At 43.2% G+C, this 17174-nt stretch overlaps 1 protein-coding gene across 1 annotated transcript in view; it reads left to right on the top strand.

Annotated features, from left to right (window-relative positions):
- The window catches only part of CUBN (cubilin), a 1289359-nt gene that overhangs the window by 248721 nt on the left and 1023464 nt on the right, over positions 1-17174 (top strand). The window contains exon 20 of the mRNA XM_085631507.1: positions 12117-12282. Coding sequence (XP_085487633.1) covers positions 12117-12282 — 166 coding nt within the window. The remainder of the gene's footprint in view (positions 1-12116; positions 12283-17174) is intronic.

Here is a 17174-nt window from a genome sequence, read left to right as displayed (position 1 = left end):
TCCCAGATTCACAAGAGACCTCATTGTATTTCGTGTTCCTAGAATATTGAGTCTGCTGGCAAGAGTGGTGTAGCGCCCAGAATACTTGCGGTTTTCACAGTGCGCGAACGCCGCCAAGAGCAGCAAGTGCCTTCCACAGATTGCTAGTCTACCGCTCAAAACCAACCACCTTGACAAAGCACACAATTCCGCGCCAGTAGCAGGCCTGTTCTCAACACGGTATCCCCAATATAGTGCACAAGATCAGCAACTAGGTTAAAAATGCACCACATATGTACATCCATTCTATAGAAAATTGAAGAAGTGGGGCTCAAACGAACCATCATGTGAAAAGCACACAATTCGTCACCAGTAACAGGCCCGGGTTCAACACAGTATCCAAAAAATAGTGCAGCCATAATCCCCGAGAGCGCCCACAGCCGGCCCCTACACCGGAGGGAAGGGCAACAACCCCCCCCCCCCACCCCCAGCAGTGCAACAGCGCCGCCCAAGGGGCAAAACACAAGGCTCCCCCCATCGCTCATGCTACCGCGGGGGCAACAACAGCAACACCACCGGACACATTGTCCAACACCACCACCCGGCTCGTCACCCACCGCGCTACCAGCAAAACGAGCCTCGGATGTGAAATGGTCGCAGGCTACCTCATGATGTTCGTCATGCCCCACAGGACTCCGACCACCGCCTATGAACAGTGGGGGGGGGCGCTCACTGACAGCATGCAACGTCCCTCCTGTGCTCACCAGAAGTAGCAATGTCTGCAGCTAAGAGGCCCCGAACTGAGGGACACGAACCTTCAATCCCGAAGTCAGACGCCTTCCCCATTAGACCCTGAAATCATCGTGAGGCACGTTATCTGGGGACGTAACCGCTTCGATCCGTATCGGGATAGGACCCGCACCCTTGGCTTTGTTAGCACCACGTGTACAATTGAGATAAACAGCTATACACAAAATTCGACGATGTCGACCACCAACTTAAACATCCCGCCAATGCCTGCCCGTGAGCCCACTATGACCGCGTCGGTCCAAAGCCCCGACGAGTGCGCGAGACACCCCCGATACCCCGCACACAGCGGACACCATGGAGGGGGGAGGGGGCTCAACACTTTGTCCCGCAGTAGCAGGCGCGCAGCCTGCAAACTCAACACTCACCGCAACCGATTGGGCGAAACACGGGACGCTCCCAGCGCGACCAAACCGCGACAGCGAGACGATCGAGCAGCGACCTGCTCAAGGCGAACGAGAGGACAAGAGGGCGAGGAGGGGGTGGAGACAGTATAAATACCCCCGTCTCCTGCCCACCCGCGCGGGAAGCAGCCATCTGCTGGGGTCTCCCATGGTGTACCCAGGGACTAGACCACCCACCCCTGTGCCTTCCTGTAGCACTAAGGCGGCCGCCCTCTTAGGGGTGGGGGCCGCTGCGCAACCCCCCCCCCCCCCCCCCCCCCCGGGCAGCCTTACAGTGCTGCTTGCTCGACTTTAGTAAGGAGCTTTTCAAAGTGCTACTCGCCGGCCACCAGTTTGTGGTTACGTGCACAAGCATGTGCGCCTCGCTCCGCCTCTCCAATCATTGCTGCGCGCGCACCCCTCGCATGCTTAGCACGTCATCGCGATCACTTTTGTTTTCAACGCGATGACGTGCTAAGCACGCGAGGGATGCACGCGCAGCAATGTCCCCTTAAAAGTAACATTTATATTTCATGCACACATCCGTTTCGAAGCGCTGTAAACAACAGCTATTGCTGTTACACAAATCAAAGTTATTATTATCCAATTTAATGTTATTATTATTACATTTAAGGAGGAGGAGCATTATGGCTTGGAAAGGATTCATTTAAAATGAAACTGTGAAGGATTTAAACAGCTTTCAAGTGACTCATCCCACGTGTGACACCAGTTCTGGGTTTCTAGACACACCACCTTCGATTTTTAGACTTGAAATTTATTTTTTTCTCATTTCATGCCACCACAGAGCCCAGCATAAAAGTTGTTGTTGGTAACACAAAACAGTGTCTAAAGTGATGCAATATGTCTTACGACCACTTCACCCAACACCGGCTTGTCTCTCTATCTCTTTCCAGAAGACTCCCTTAGCAAATTCTGCTGGCTACCATAAAAGGCCAAATGCTGCAATCCATCCTCATATTATCCATGCCATCCATTATTATAAGTAGATATTCCATTTATAATACTCTTAAAGAGGTACTCGTATGAACTCGCTTCCAGAGCTTTTCGTTGTTGGGTTTACGGTAATCTGCAGAATGTTCGCCTCGTCTCAAGCTCCGAAGCACCTCAAATCAGCCATTTAGGTGTCGTTTTAGCGCTAGACAACAGCCCACATAAATATATTAATACATAACTGCCTATGACGCTTAGAGCAATGGTCCGACAGAGCTACGAGGCCACAACAGTGCCAGACCAAGCGCTATACAGTTCGGCTACTCTTTGGTTGCCTCCAGTTCAGATGCAGAGAAAGAATAAAAGTTGTTGTTGGTAACACAAAACAGGTTGTCTAAAGTGATGCAATATGTCTTACGACCGCCAGTTCAGATGCAGACCAGACGAGTGGAGAGGCAACCGTGCACCTGTACGCTCGGGTGCTCCAAAACATGGACCGGAAGGATGGGGGTTTCTGGGGTTTTAGGCGCTAGAACCGTATCTGCCTGGCATTCCAGCATTGTCAGCCCACAGCTGACATAACAAGCCGCTGCTCTGGTCTATGTCTGCCAGGGATTTAGCATTCTCAAGAGATATTATAAAGGATATCATTATTGTCCACAGTCTCAACAAGAGCCCCTGGATTCATCAGTTGCATGTTCTTAGAGCTAGGTCCAGGATATTTTTATGATAATCCCCAGAATATTACCCCAAACGCCAAAGAGCCCATCAAACTAGCATTTCTAAACAAGGGTGAAACACGCATTCAGCAGCTCCTAGGTAATCCTGGAGGTTATTCTCCTGTTTAGGCTAACCCTCAGTTTTATTTAATTTACATTTTAAACCCTCAGACCAGATTTTATCTTTCAAGATTTTAATTAAGCACGGTGCACTTTCTGGTAGCGTTCCTAGCCAAGGAGGATGGTTGGATAAACTCCGGGCCCGCCCCTGTGACAATTCATTGAAACAAAGCACACCACACTTTATTTTATTTTGGGTACTTTATAAGTCAGTGAGAATTAGATTTTTCCTCCCTTTATTAGAATACCTTCACCCGTGTATGTACTGTGAATGTTTTAGCTATCTTTACTCACTGGCTTCTAGTGATATCTGTATAGCGGTGGCTAATTTCCTCAGGGGTGTGGCTGTAATAAGAAAGCATTATGAGTAATACTATGCACTAGCTGGCCAGCAAATGACATCACCAAGCCAAGCTGTTTTTTATAAAGAGAGGACTGGTCGAGCTTGGACTTGACATGGACCCACTTTTAATGTTCTGTTATGTCCTATTCTTTATATTCTAATATATTGTACCTAATGATTTTTGGTTACTTTGATATATCAGTCTAGTTCTTGAGACTTATTTTATCTTCTACTGCATGATTTTGATATTTACATGGAATGTTTTTACGTCTGCTAAAGTCTCTTATAAATTGTGCTCTTTTATGGTTCTTTGAATTGGAATAAAGTTACTTGACTGACTGACTGACTGATTGGCAGTGTCCACTCTGTAGTTATAGTAAGGATTCCCAGGTATAAGAATTCCTTGGAAATTTGGCACTAATATCCGTGCCCCCATTTGACAAGTCCCTGCAAAACCTTTCTGACCTATTGCTCTTTCTACATTGGTGGAGAATGGAAAGCTTCACGGCAACTGGTCAAGGCAGTGCAAAAATAAAAGGGGGGGTCACAAAATGCATTTTTCCACCTCTGCATTTTAAATAGACTTTTGAATCACACTTAGCTCGAAAACAGCGGAACGGAATTAGATGAAATTTGGCAGGATTAGACATTATGGTATAGAGATGATCCTTTTGGGTATGACAGGTTGGTTGGATAAATATTTGGTAATTTGTTAGGCATTTTAACTTAGTAATATCTACTGTTTGGTTTATTTTTGTGCAATGTTGCTGTATTTCATGGAAGTACTGCAGTACATAGCGATGACAAGTCAATATGTGAATGACTAGTGACTGGCCTTACACACGTTAAAGGGAGCCATGTTGTTTTTAGGTATAGTTTGCCTGTGTTCTGCATGTCGCCCTTAGATGTAGGTAAGTATTAGGTTTGATATTTTTCCCCTCCCTTTTACCACTTCATTTAAGCGGTAATAGGTAGGTAAAAGTATTTATGTTTCAATTGTTTTTTTTTTTAAACATACAGAGTATAGCAGTACTGCCTTGGGAGTACTGCGGTAGCAAAAATAAATTTGAAAAAATGGTAAAATGTTAAATATACTGTAGTGCCCTCTATTTTACAAATATAGATACTACAGTGTATTTTCCAATTGTTAACATATTTAAATCTTCAGTAAAAATGATACACAGTACCGTAATAAAACATGAAAGGTACTGCACTACTTAAATTTTTTTTTTTTTTTTTAAATGAGCAGTTTTCCCTAAACTGCTGTAAAAATGTATAGAAAATTATAAATACATTTCTCTACCTATTAACACTTTAATAAAGTGGTTATAGATAGGGAAAAACAATAAAATGTACTACTTACCTAGATCCAATACCCTAATCCAGAATGCAACACAAAGCAGAACGCAGACAAAATGTCTTGAAAACGACATGACTGCCCTGGAGTGACCTTTGGTAAACATAGCCATCAGCCAATCACATACTGCCTTATCATGTGCATGCACTATGGTGTACCGCAAACTTACCATGGTAAACTGCGGGATAACATATAACTAAGTATTTTCAAAATTAAAATGTTAACTCTACCTACACTATTCACACATACTGCCAACAATTACCATTTGCACCAAATAATCTATTTTCCTCCCACATTAAATCTACATCCGTTAACACACTTTCATGGTACGTCTGTTTCAATTACCACATTCCAATGTACACCACTCCACTCTACGCCTCTCCACTCTACGCCACTCCACTCTACACTATTGCAGTCTATGGCACTCCACTCTACATCACTCCATTATATGCAACTTCCGTCTACCTTAATCCACTGTATACCACTCCTCTCTACGCCTCTTTACTCTATACCACTACACTGTACAGTACTACACTCTACATCACTCCATTTTATGAAACTCTAGTGTAGGCCAAAACACTGTACGTCCTACAATGCTATACTACTCCACTGTATGTTATTCCACCGTACACAATCTACTCTATGACACTACACTCTAAGCAATTACTGTGTATGCCACTGCAGTTCATTCCACTTCAGTGTATACTGCTGCATTGTATACTGTTCCTCTGCATGCCACTGCCCTTAACACCTCTCCACTGTACACCACTCCACATTTCTCCACTCTATGACAATCCACTGTACCCTAGTACACTGTACATCCCTCCATTCTATGGCACTACACACTATGACACTCTACTCTAGGCCAGTTCCCTCTACTGTACTACACTCTGTGCCATTCCACTGTATGACACTGGCTCTACCCCACTCTACTCTCTGCTAATCCACTATATGCCACCCCCCTCTATGTCACTACACTGTATGCCAGTAACACTCAACATTTTTCCAGTCTACAGCACTCCACTGTATGCTACTCCACTCTATTCCATGTCAATCTATGCCATTCCATTCTACTCCATTACACGTTATTCCACTATATGCCACTGCACTCTCCACCACTATAGTCTACCCCACTACTCTGTACCCGGCTCCCACTTTACAACACTCCAATACAGTATTCCACTACATCATACGCTAATCCACTCTATTCCATTCCAGTTTTACGCTGTTCCACTGTACCCCAGCACACTGTACCTTACTCCACTCTACTTTATGCTACTCCATTGTACCCCACTCCACTTTTTGCTCCTACACTGTACATCTCGTCACTCTGCTCCACTCCAGTGTGCACTATTCCACTGCATGTCAATCCAGTATATACCACTCCACCTTACGACAGTCCACTCTACAGCACTCCACTGTATGCCACTCCACTCTTTGTTGGTCTACTCAATGCCACTCCATAGTATGCCACTGTACTCTGTAACTCCACTGTATGCCACTGTTATATATATTCCATTGTATGCCGCAACACTGTAAGCCACTTCACTCTACCCCACTCCACTCCATTCTACTCTAAGCCACTGACTTTATGCCACTCTACTCTATGCCACTCCACTCTATGCCACTTCTATTTATGCCACTTTACTGTAAGCCATTCTACTATACACCACTCCATTTAGCGACAAACCACTGTACGCTTTTATACTGTACATAACTCCATTCTATGCTACTCCACTGTATGCCACTCCACTCTGTGCCAATCAACTCTACCCTTTCACACTCTACCCTTTTCCACTGTATGAAACTCCATTCTGCGCCACTCACGTTTACACAATTCCACTGTATGCCATTCCACTCTACGTCATTACACTGTACACCAGTAACACTCAACATTACTCCACTCCACACCACTCCATGGTATGCACCTCTGCCGTATGTCACTCCACTCTAAGACACTAGACACTACCCTATTCCACTGTACGCCACTCCACTTTATATTACTCAAGTCTATGCCACTCTACTCTATGCCACTCTATTCTATGCTAGTTCCCTCCACGTTCTTCCGCAGAATGCAACTCCATTCTCACCACTAAACCTTATGGCACTGCACTCTACACCACTCCACTATATGTTATTACACTCTACATCATTACACTCTACGACACTCCACTATATGCTTATCAACTGTATGCCATTCTACTCTACCCTTTTGTACTGTATGCCACTCCACTGTACTTCCCTCCACTGTACGCCAATCCACTCTATGCCACTGCACTCTACCCCCCTCCGCTGTACACTATTACACGCTACCACACTATACTCTATGCCACTCCAGTGTATGCTATTCCACTGTATGCCACTACACTCTATGCCACTCCACTCTACAACACTCCACTGTATTCCACTCCACTTTATGCCACTCCACTGAATGCCTCTCTACTCTACAACACTCCACTGTATGCCACTCCACTCTAACACACCACTCTAACACACTCCAATTCACGCTACTGCACTGTACCCCATGCCACTGTGTGATATTCCACTGTATGCTGCTCAACTGTATGATATTCCAGTCTAATCCACTCCACTGTACACTACACGCCAATACACTCTACACTGTTCCACAGTACACAACTTCATTGTACAACACTCCACTCTGCTGTATGCAACTCCACTCTCTGCCACTCTACTGTACGCCACTCAAATGTACCATACTCCACTATACACCACTCCACTCTACGCCACTCCAGTCTATGCCACTCCAGTCTATGCCACTGCACTCCACTGTACACTATTCCTCTGTATGCGGCTCAACCTTTCGAACCTCCAGCGTATGCCACTCCACTGTACACTACTACACAAAAGGCTAATACACTCTACACTATTCCACTGTAAGCAGCTTCACTTTACAATATTTAACTTTGTCATTCCAATCTATACACTCAACTCTATGCGTCGCCACTGTACGCCACTCTAATATACCCTATTTCACTGTATGCCACTCCACTGTACTCCACTTTACCCGCTTAATTGTACCCCACTCCACTATATGCCACTCTACTCTAAGCTTCCCAGCAACACTGCTCCACTCTACTCCACTCCACTGTATGCCTGTCCAGTCTACACCACTGCTCTGTATACCACTCCACTATACACCACTCCGCTCTACGAAAATCCACTGTATGCTATTACCGCGTACATCACTCTATTCTACGGCACTCAACTGAATGCCACTCCACTCTACACCACTACACTGTATGACACTCAATTCTATGGCACGCTAGTGTAGACTATTCCATAATATGCCAATCCGCTCTGTCACTACACTGTACAGCAGTAACACTCAATGTTCTTCCACCCCACTCCACACCACTCCACTGTACACTAGTTCACTGTATGCCACTCCACTCAACACCACTCCAATCTACACCAGTATACGCTACTCCATTCTACTGTATGCCACTCCACTCTAGAACATTTCACCCAATGCTACTTACCAGTACGCTATTACATTGCACACCACGACAGTCTACCCCACTCTACCCCACTCTACTATATAACACTACACTATGGTATTCCACTCTACAACACTCCACTACATGCCAGTATACTATACACCACTACACTGTACGCCACTCCACTATATACTGTTCTGCTGTATGCCACTGTAATGTACTTCACTCCACTTCATGCCACTGTACTCTACGCTAATCCATTGTACACCACTCCTCTCTATGCTGTTACACTCTTCGCTGCTCCACTCTACCCCACTTTAGTGTACACTATTCCACAGTGTGCCACTCCAATAAATGCCAATCTATTCCACGCTATTCCAATGTATGCCACCCCACTCTATGCCAGTCCTCTCTACAACACTCCACTGTACGCCACTCCACTTCATGCCACTCCACTCTGTGCCACTCTACTCTACGCTATCCATTGTACACCACTTCACTTTAACACACTCCAGTCTATGCAACTGCACTGTACACCACTCCACTGTACGCTATTCCATGGTATGCTGCTCAACTATACAACACTCCAGTCTATGCCACTCCATTGTACACTACTACACTATATGCCAATACACTCTACACTATTCCTCTGTATGCAACTCCACTGTACGATGCGCCACTCCATGCTATTCCACTCTATGCAACACCGCTTTTTGACACTCCAGCATGCACCATTCTAATATATGAATTCCACTGTATGCCGCTCCACTGTACACCAATACACTCTATGGCCCTCTAACCCTCTCTACTCAATGCTACTCCACTCTGTGACACTCCAGTCTATGCTACTGCACTGTACACCACACCTCTGTATGCCACTGCACTCTACATCACTCCATTTACACCACTTCACTGCATACCACTCAACTCTGCACCAATCCACTCTACCCTACTTCACTCTACCCTACTCCACTGGATGACACTCCATTCTATGGCAATCTATTCCTCTATATGCCACTCTGTGACACTATGCCACTACACTGTATACCAGTAAAACTCAATGTTATTCCGCTCCACACCCATCCACTGTACCATTTTATGCCACTCCACTCTATGGCACTACACTCTGCGCTGTTCCACTGTACTCCCACCCACTGTAAAACACTCCACTCTACACTACTCCACAGTACGCTATTTTACTGTATGCCCCTACAGTATAACCCACTATACTCTACCCTCTCCACCCTACAACACTCCACCCAATGATATTCCACTGTACAGCACTACACTGTATGCCACTCTGGTCTATGCTATTCGACTCTATGCCACTGAACTGTACCTCACTTCACTCTATGCCACTCTACTGTACTCTACTTTACTGTACGCCGTTCCACTCTACACTGTTGCAAACGACACCACTCCACTCTACCTCCAATTCAGTGTATTCTATTCCACTGTCTGCTGCTCCAGTATACACCACTCCACTATATTCTGTTCCACTGTACCCCACTACATTGTACCTCACCCCCCTCTACACCAGTCAACTGTACCACACTCCACTGTACTCCTCTCTATGACACCCCACTGTATGCCACTCCACTCTATGCTATTCTACTGTACTGCACTCCACTGTATGCTTCTGCACTGCATACCACTACACTGTAAGTCCATCCATTCTGCACTATTACACTAAATGCAACTCCACTGTACGTTACTCCACTCTATGCTATTACACTATATGTTACTCCTCTGTATTCCACTCCATTGTATGCCACTCCACAGTATGCCACTCTACTCTACACCACTTATCTCTATGCCACTTTACATTACCCCACTCCATGCTAAGCCACTCCACCATACGCTACGCTACTCTACTATGTGCCACTCCACGGCACTCCAGTCTATGCCACTGCACTCTACACTAGTCACCTACATGCTATTCCACTATACACAAATCCACTCTCACTAGTGCACTCTTCGCTATTCTAGTCTCTGTCACTCCACTCTACACTATTCTACTGTTTACCACTACGCTGTACACCACTCCACTCTATGCCACTGCACTCTACCCTATTCCACTGTATGCTATTTCACTCTACCGCACTCCAGTCTCTGCCACTCCGCTCTTCGCCAGGCTACAGTACCCTATTCTACTGTGCGCCATTCCACTCAATGCTACTACACTCCACAATACTCCATTCTATGCTATTCCATTCTACACCACTCCACTCTCAGCCACTTCACAGTCCTGCACTTCTCTGTGCAATACTCCAGTCTACACCACTCCAATGAATGCTATTCCACTGTACGCCTCTCCACAGTACCACATTCCACTCCACTCACTCTAGAGCACTATACTTACCGACAGTATACTTTATGACACTCTCCTCCACTCTGTTGTACCACACTCCACTTACTGAAATTCCACTCGATGACAGTAATCTCTATGATTTCAAAAACATTTTTATTAAAACAAAACATTGAGAGTCAATGCAAAAAAACAAAGGTTAAACCTCTGTTAGGACAACTGTATTTATTCTTTCAATATAAACCAAACGTGAAATAAACAACAATCAGAAATTCAAGCATAAGTTAAAATATACAAAAAATATATTTGTAAACTTATAAGTAATACCTTTAATTTATAATTTACACACCTTCAAATTATTATAACTCATGCACCTCCATACACAGTGTATTCAATTTGGCAACCACACTATATTAACTATAACTTGCGCCTTCTCCATGCACTGCTTATATCATATCAGTTATTCTATCTAAAATAACATTATTTGCAATAATACTTATGGCTTCGCAAATCAAATCTTTTGTGAGAACACAGTGCATTGGTAGAGTGACAATTTATAGTTAATGTAGTGTGGTTACCAAGTTGAATACACGGTGTATGGAGGTATGCAAATTATAGCAATTAGACAGTGTTTATTTTTAATTACAATGGGAGGCCTAGATTACGTGTCATAGCCTTTCTTTCAGTTAATTAGTCTGTAAGCATGACAGGTCATTTAGATAATGGCAGCCCCAGCCCACAGTAGAAAACATTTTACAATTTCTCATTTGTCAAGAAAACACGGAAAACCAGAATTGCAGGAGCACTTTCAAACATCTTTTATCTTAACCATTGCTTTGTTTAATATCTGTTCCTGAAAGCCAAACATTCTATTTGGACTTGGTGTCCATTGTTACCTCTACCTTGCTAGCAGAATCTTCAAAATCATTAACGTTTACTCACATAACGTACTTTTTAACAAGTTAGTCTGTTTTCTCAAAAATCCTGCATTATAAGCTACAGAAAGTAATGCTTTTCGCTTCATTTAACAACAAAAATTTCCAGAAAAATTGCAGAAAAGTCTGAGAATTGCAGGAGCACTTTCAAACATCTTTTATCTTAAACATTGCTTTGTTTACTATCTGTTACTGAAAGCCAAACTTTCTATTTGGACTTGGTGTCCATTGTTACCTCTACCTTGCTAGCAGAATCTTCAAAATCATTAACGTTTACTCACATAACGTACTTTTTAACAAGTTAGTCTGTTTTCTCAAAAATCCTGCATTATAAGCTACAGAAAGTAATGCTTTTCGCTTCATTTAACAACAAAAATTTCAAAGAGCATAGTCCACTTTTTCACATATTGTTTTGAATGAACATTTGCATGTTTGGAAACAGATAATTGCACTGAAATGAGCATATAATAGAATAAATACAAAATTGGTAACATGCAAAATGTCCCTACACTGCTATCTTGAGTTTCTGATGACATTTACAGACTGTGCAGCCTTTTGGTTTACAATTTCACCTCAAACTCTTGAGGAAATATTGGATAATGTTTCAGAGTTACGTGTTATGTATTCTCAATGTATTGAACACCAGGGTTTTCTTTAATGGGAAGCAGGCTTTCTGTTCAATGTAAGTGTACAATTGAGGTAATGTTTGATCTGAAATATGCATGAATAGTGTTTTATAATTATATTTTCTGTTAGGTCAGGGATGGTTCTTCCATTGATTCTTCCTTAATCGGAAAATATTGTGGCCAATCTATGCCTCCACCTATCCGTTCTACACAGAAATCCCTGTTTGTGAAGTTCAAGACAGATGGTTCTACTTCCTACCGGGGCTTCATGGCTCAGTTTAATTCTGAGGTCAAAGGTAAGGGCAACTAGTATTTTCTGAAGTCTAAACATACTTAAATCATTAACTTAAATGATCCTTAGATGAAAATGTTCAGGTAGTTAAGTTTTCATTTTTATTTGATTGTGAATTAACATTCAATATATTTAGATCTAATTGGTCTTTTATGGACTGATATCTGAAGCGGGGCAAAAGATTAAAGGCTAGGCAGTTCATAATGACTCGCACCACATAATGATATTTCCAGAATATACCAAATTAGTGTAGAAATCATTTGAAGAAGTGAAAAATAAACTTAGGGGCATGGATATCAGGTACATGTTACTCTACCCTGTTGAACCCAAAGATCTTCCAGGGTAAAGCTTTCTTCTTTGACTGTATGGAGGCAGCATATGTGTGTGGAGGAAAGACCTTCTTCCAAACGGTGACCTGCAGCAATACAAGCATCAGTGGTCCCTTGGTGCATGTGGTCACAAGAGAATGCATTAAACCAGAAAAGGGTCAAAGCAGAAAAGACTTAGCTCTGCCCAGGGTGCAGGAACAGACTAACAAAACAGTATTGAGACTGTATATCATCAGAGACAATCCTTTCCCTATAAGATTCCCCTCGACATCCTCACATGGACTTCGATGATCCAGAGGGTAATGCCACAAACAACCTTTATGTTGTAATACTTTATAATGTTCCAAACTCTACATCCAGAATCTCAACCTCTGAGCAGCCTACATAGATCCCTGGTACTTTGTACAGGATTCTCAATAGATGTCTGACTCCCATCAACATGAATGAGCATAGCACTTTGACATTTCTGGCATGTACCACATGCTCCTCTTCCTACAATGTGTCAATCTTATGATTTTGTCCAATTGAGAATGGGCTATGCTTCCCATGCATTATGTGATCTTTGATTGATAATTGTTTACCAGATTAAGGTGTCTTTCTGATTTACACTGGACAAATTTGAGACTGCTTGTCACCTGGGGAACTCAGTATCATATATCGCAAAAGGATGACAGATACATCTTGTTGAAAGTGTATGGACGGGCGGGAGTTGCGTCTGATAAGTTAATGTGTTATTTTGATTACATTTTATGGTCCACTCTTCATCCATTTGCTAGTAATTGATATTTCCGGAGAGTTACTCAAACACCAACCTTGGAATTATACTGCACATCACCTCCATCCCCCTAAGATGTATGGGCAGTGAACCTACTATATTCTACTCCTCATCAGTACAGTTTGTGTCCTTGTATCTCAATGGCCTGAACTATTGGATCAAACCAGCATGCACTCAACAGCTCCTTTCTGAAAGACCCCTACCTGGCTGGGACCAACTGCTCCATCCTGGGCCACTATAAGTTTAGAAATGTCATCCATGAGGGCTTCAACAGGGATCCAGTGGCAGAGCTGGGTTACTAGGGAATTCCTCCTTTAACATCTGAACGGTATAGCGAGATACCCATAAAATATATATCATGGCCTCCAGAACTCTCATGTAGCACACTCTTACCTCCCACAACATATGTGGCTCCTTCCCATATCAGCCACATTCCTCTACCATCAACCACATTAGAGAATTCCACTGGAACTTCAACTGCTTTTCATCCCAAACCAGGTCTAGTTTAGGGTCCATCCCTTTCTATAACGTTGCATCTCCTTTCGACATCTCAGATGTGTGTCATGCACTCCAACTCACAATGAGGGCATGCACCTTCTTCTTCACAGGGGCCAAGAGCTCGTGTTCCAGATTAGACTATTTCTTCACATTACTGGGTAATACGCACCTGCCCTTAGAAGTCTAAATACTTCCCCATTGCAACTTAGATCACTCCCCCTGTATTACTAACCTAGGCAACCCGAGCTATGCTGAATGAAGCATTTGAAGACTCAATGAGTGGTGGCTTATGGATGAATCTCTAATTACTCATTTGACAGAGGAAATGGAACCCTCGTTCCTACAGCAAATTGGATCTATTGACTCCCATGTGACTATGGGATGCATTCAAGCCGGTGCTCTGTTGACGTGCCAAGCAGTACATTTCTAGGTTGAAGAGATCGCGCTGAAAGACAACTGCCATCTCTAATAAATAACTGTTTGATCTTGTGCTCAAGTTTAGTCATACTGGTGACCATAACAATCTTCTTGTAAAAGGGGGCACACAGATCACCATGCAACAACCATGGGCTGATGAAGCCTAGACATCTGGTGTGCATCCCGGTCTCAAATGTATGAGCATGAGAAAAAACGTGGCAAACTACTCTGCTGGATTAGCAAGAGAAATGCCCATATCGTCACAGACTCAGGCTAGCTGGTTACTGAGGAAAAGTGGAGAGCATCTTCCTTTACTTCCTGTTGCAAATGACGTTACAGCTGGTTCCAGAACAGTAACATTGTCCCTCTTCTTGTGACCCTCCAGAGAGTTCTGGTGCATTGGACACCCCTCCATATGTCGATATTGGAACAAGTAATCATCACTAAGGTAGTATCTGTATCCACACTGCCCTACAGCTTACAAAACTACCCCTTCCACATCCCATGCTCCTTCTTCCAGAAACAGAACACACTCCTGCAAAGCTTCTTACCGGACACTGTGGGGATGGGGGTAAGACCCCTGAAATCTCCCTGAAAAAAAGAAACATGAATCATATGATAATGTCTGGGCATGATGGGCATTACCCCCAACAATAGGGCTTTTACTTAGTGCTTAATAACGAATGGCTGTAGGGTCACGTAAATGATCCTGCATACCCCGGAGGGCAATGGGTGATTGGAGAAGGATCATCCCTACACCTTCACTATGTAGGACATATCACTCCAGCATCACCATTTGCCACCACACTACTTAATACCCTCTGGCAAAACCCCTTCTGTGCACTCAGGTGGCATGACATATTGATTAGGGAAACTCCCCTAAGGGTCTGGGCTTTGACCGCTTGACATTTCATTAGTGAATGTTTTGAAGGGGATGGGATAATATTAGAATTTCCCGGCTCAACTACATAACCTCTCAATGACACTTCAAGTCTTTTTCGGATTTACAAACCAAATGCAACCTTTATATATTCCATTTATACTGCTAACTTCAATCCAGACATGCTATTTCATTTAATCTTTGAGAAGCATGTGGAATTGCTGAGATTGACCCATTGAAAGCAAAACTTAACATGGGTCCCCTTGCTGGAAAGAAAATATTTCAGATTCAATGATCCCTGATAATTAACTCCACCAACACTTTTTCTGAACTACATGAACCTGGGAGGGAGAGACTGTACAGCTGACAGCTCACTGAGGGGGCTGGTGTGACACGCTTTTGCAACAAAAACAGGTGACCTTATCCTTGCATTACTGGCTCATATAATTTAAGAGTTTATTATTAATCTTATGATCTCTGGTAGATTGCCCTGGACACCTCCCAACTGGCTTGAGATGTAACCGCCTCAATGACACATTCTTTCACACAGTTTTGAAGTGTCCGGTCATCCAGGGATTTTCAGGTAGCATTTTTTATTCTGTTTCAAGTCTTTGGATGGACTATCCTGCCACCCCCTCAACTCCCAATATTGCATGTTCTTGCGTTCATACAAGTCAATCAATACCACAAGGTACTTGTGAATTTGGGACTTTGTTGGCCCAGACTAACATCTCTCTGCATTGGAGGGACAGGGACATTTTCAATCATCCATGAGCCTAAGATAGCCTTGCCTAACTGTCCATAATTGTGATGTGTAAATACACTGAGTTTACACCACTGTCCTTGTAGATATAGTAACTCTGGCACTGCTGTTCTACACTAATACACGCCATATTGACTGTAGTTGGGTAGATTTAGTTGTTATTGTTATCCATCACTTCCTGAGGACATGATTCTACTTTAGATTACACGAAAACTGAGTTATATAAAAGATAGAACATTTCTCAGCGAAAAAATCATGCTGAATTGTCTTACGAGTTAACTTATTTGCATTGATAAGACATTATTTCTTTATATGAATAGATATGAACTCCTAACAAATACTTTTTGTTATCTGATTATTTTATGATACTTGTTCAAGCATTCCACCTATTCTCTGGTGTTCCGAGTTTTCCTCAATGAAGTTACTTTGGTGAACTAATATAGTTAGCAATATGATATTTTGTGTTTCTGGCCTAATCCATTTCAGTTCTCCTTGCATACAACTACCGATTTGTGTTACGTATGTCCCCCATGGTGAAAGTATGATCACCTCCTTTAGAAAATGCCTGGTTGCATCACCTTGTCTTCTCTTATGACACTTCCTTTCCCACTCAATGTACACAATCATTGCATCTAAATTTAAAACATGTACTTGCCTTTGGCACCAGATTTGTTAGCATATACCTGTTGTCAGGGTTTAAGTGCAATTCAATCCCAGAAGTGTTTGATTTTGGGACCAAAGCCAGAACATATGGCTATGAATTTCCTATACAACACGTTTCTGAGCACAAGCTTCTCTCCACCCTCTTCCAATGTTTGGATTATTTTGGGACCCACAGGTTTGCCACAAATTGTAATTAATTCAATGAAGTGTTCAGAGTTAGCTATGGGAAACACTGTTTTCCAATGTCACACCAGGGCCCGCTTCCCATCCCTGCTAGACATTTCTTTTAAGAATACCTGTTTGGCATCTCTGATTGTACTTGGATGCTAGTTCAATGTCTTCTGGTCCATTAAACAGCTTTGTACACTATACTCTAAGATAATAGTTTTTCTCATTACCCTTTTTAGGTCTCGCTGAGTCAGGGCGCATGCGCTGCTCGGAGAGACTTTAGTGGGTGAGTTTTCAAAGTGCTGCTGGCTGGCGACAAGCTTGCGTTCACGCGTGCAGCTGGCAGCTTTCAGCACCCGAGGCGCCATCTGGAGCTTTTACTTTTTCTGCCGTCGCGCGCGCA

Source organism: Triturus cristatus, chromosome 10, assembly GCF_964204655.1.
Source record: "Triturus cristatus chromosome 10, aTriCri1.1, whole genome shotgun sequence".
In the NCBI taxonomy this organism is placed as follows: domain Eukaryota; kingdom Metazoa; phylum Chordata; class Amphibia; order Caudata; family Salamandridae; genus Triturus; species Triturus cristatus.
This window is presented reverse-complemented; position numbering and strand designations above follow the sequence as displayed.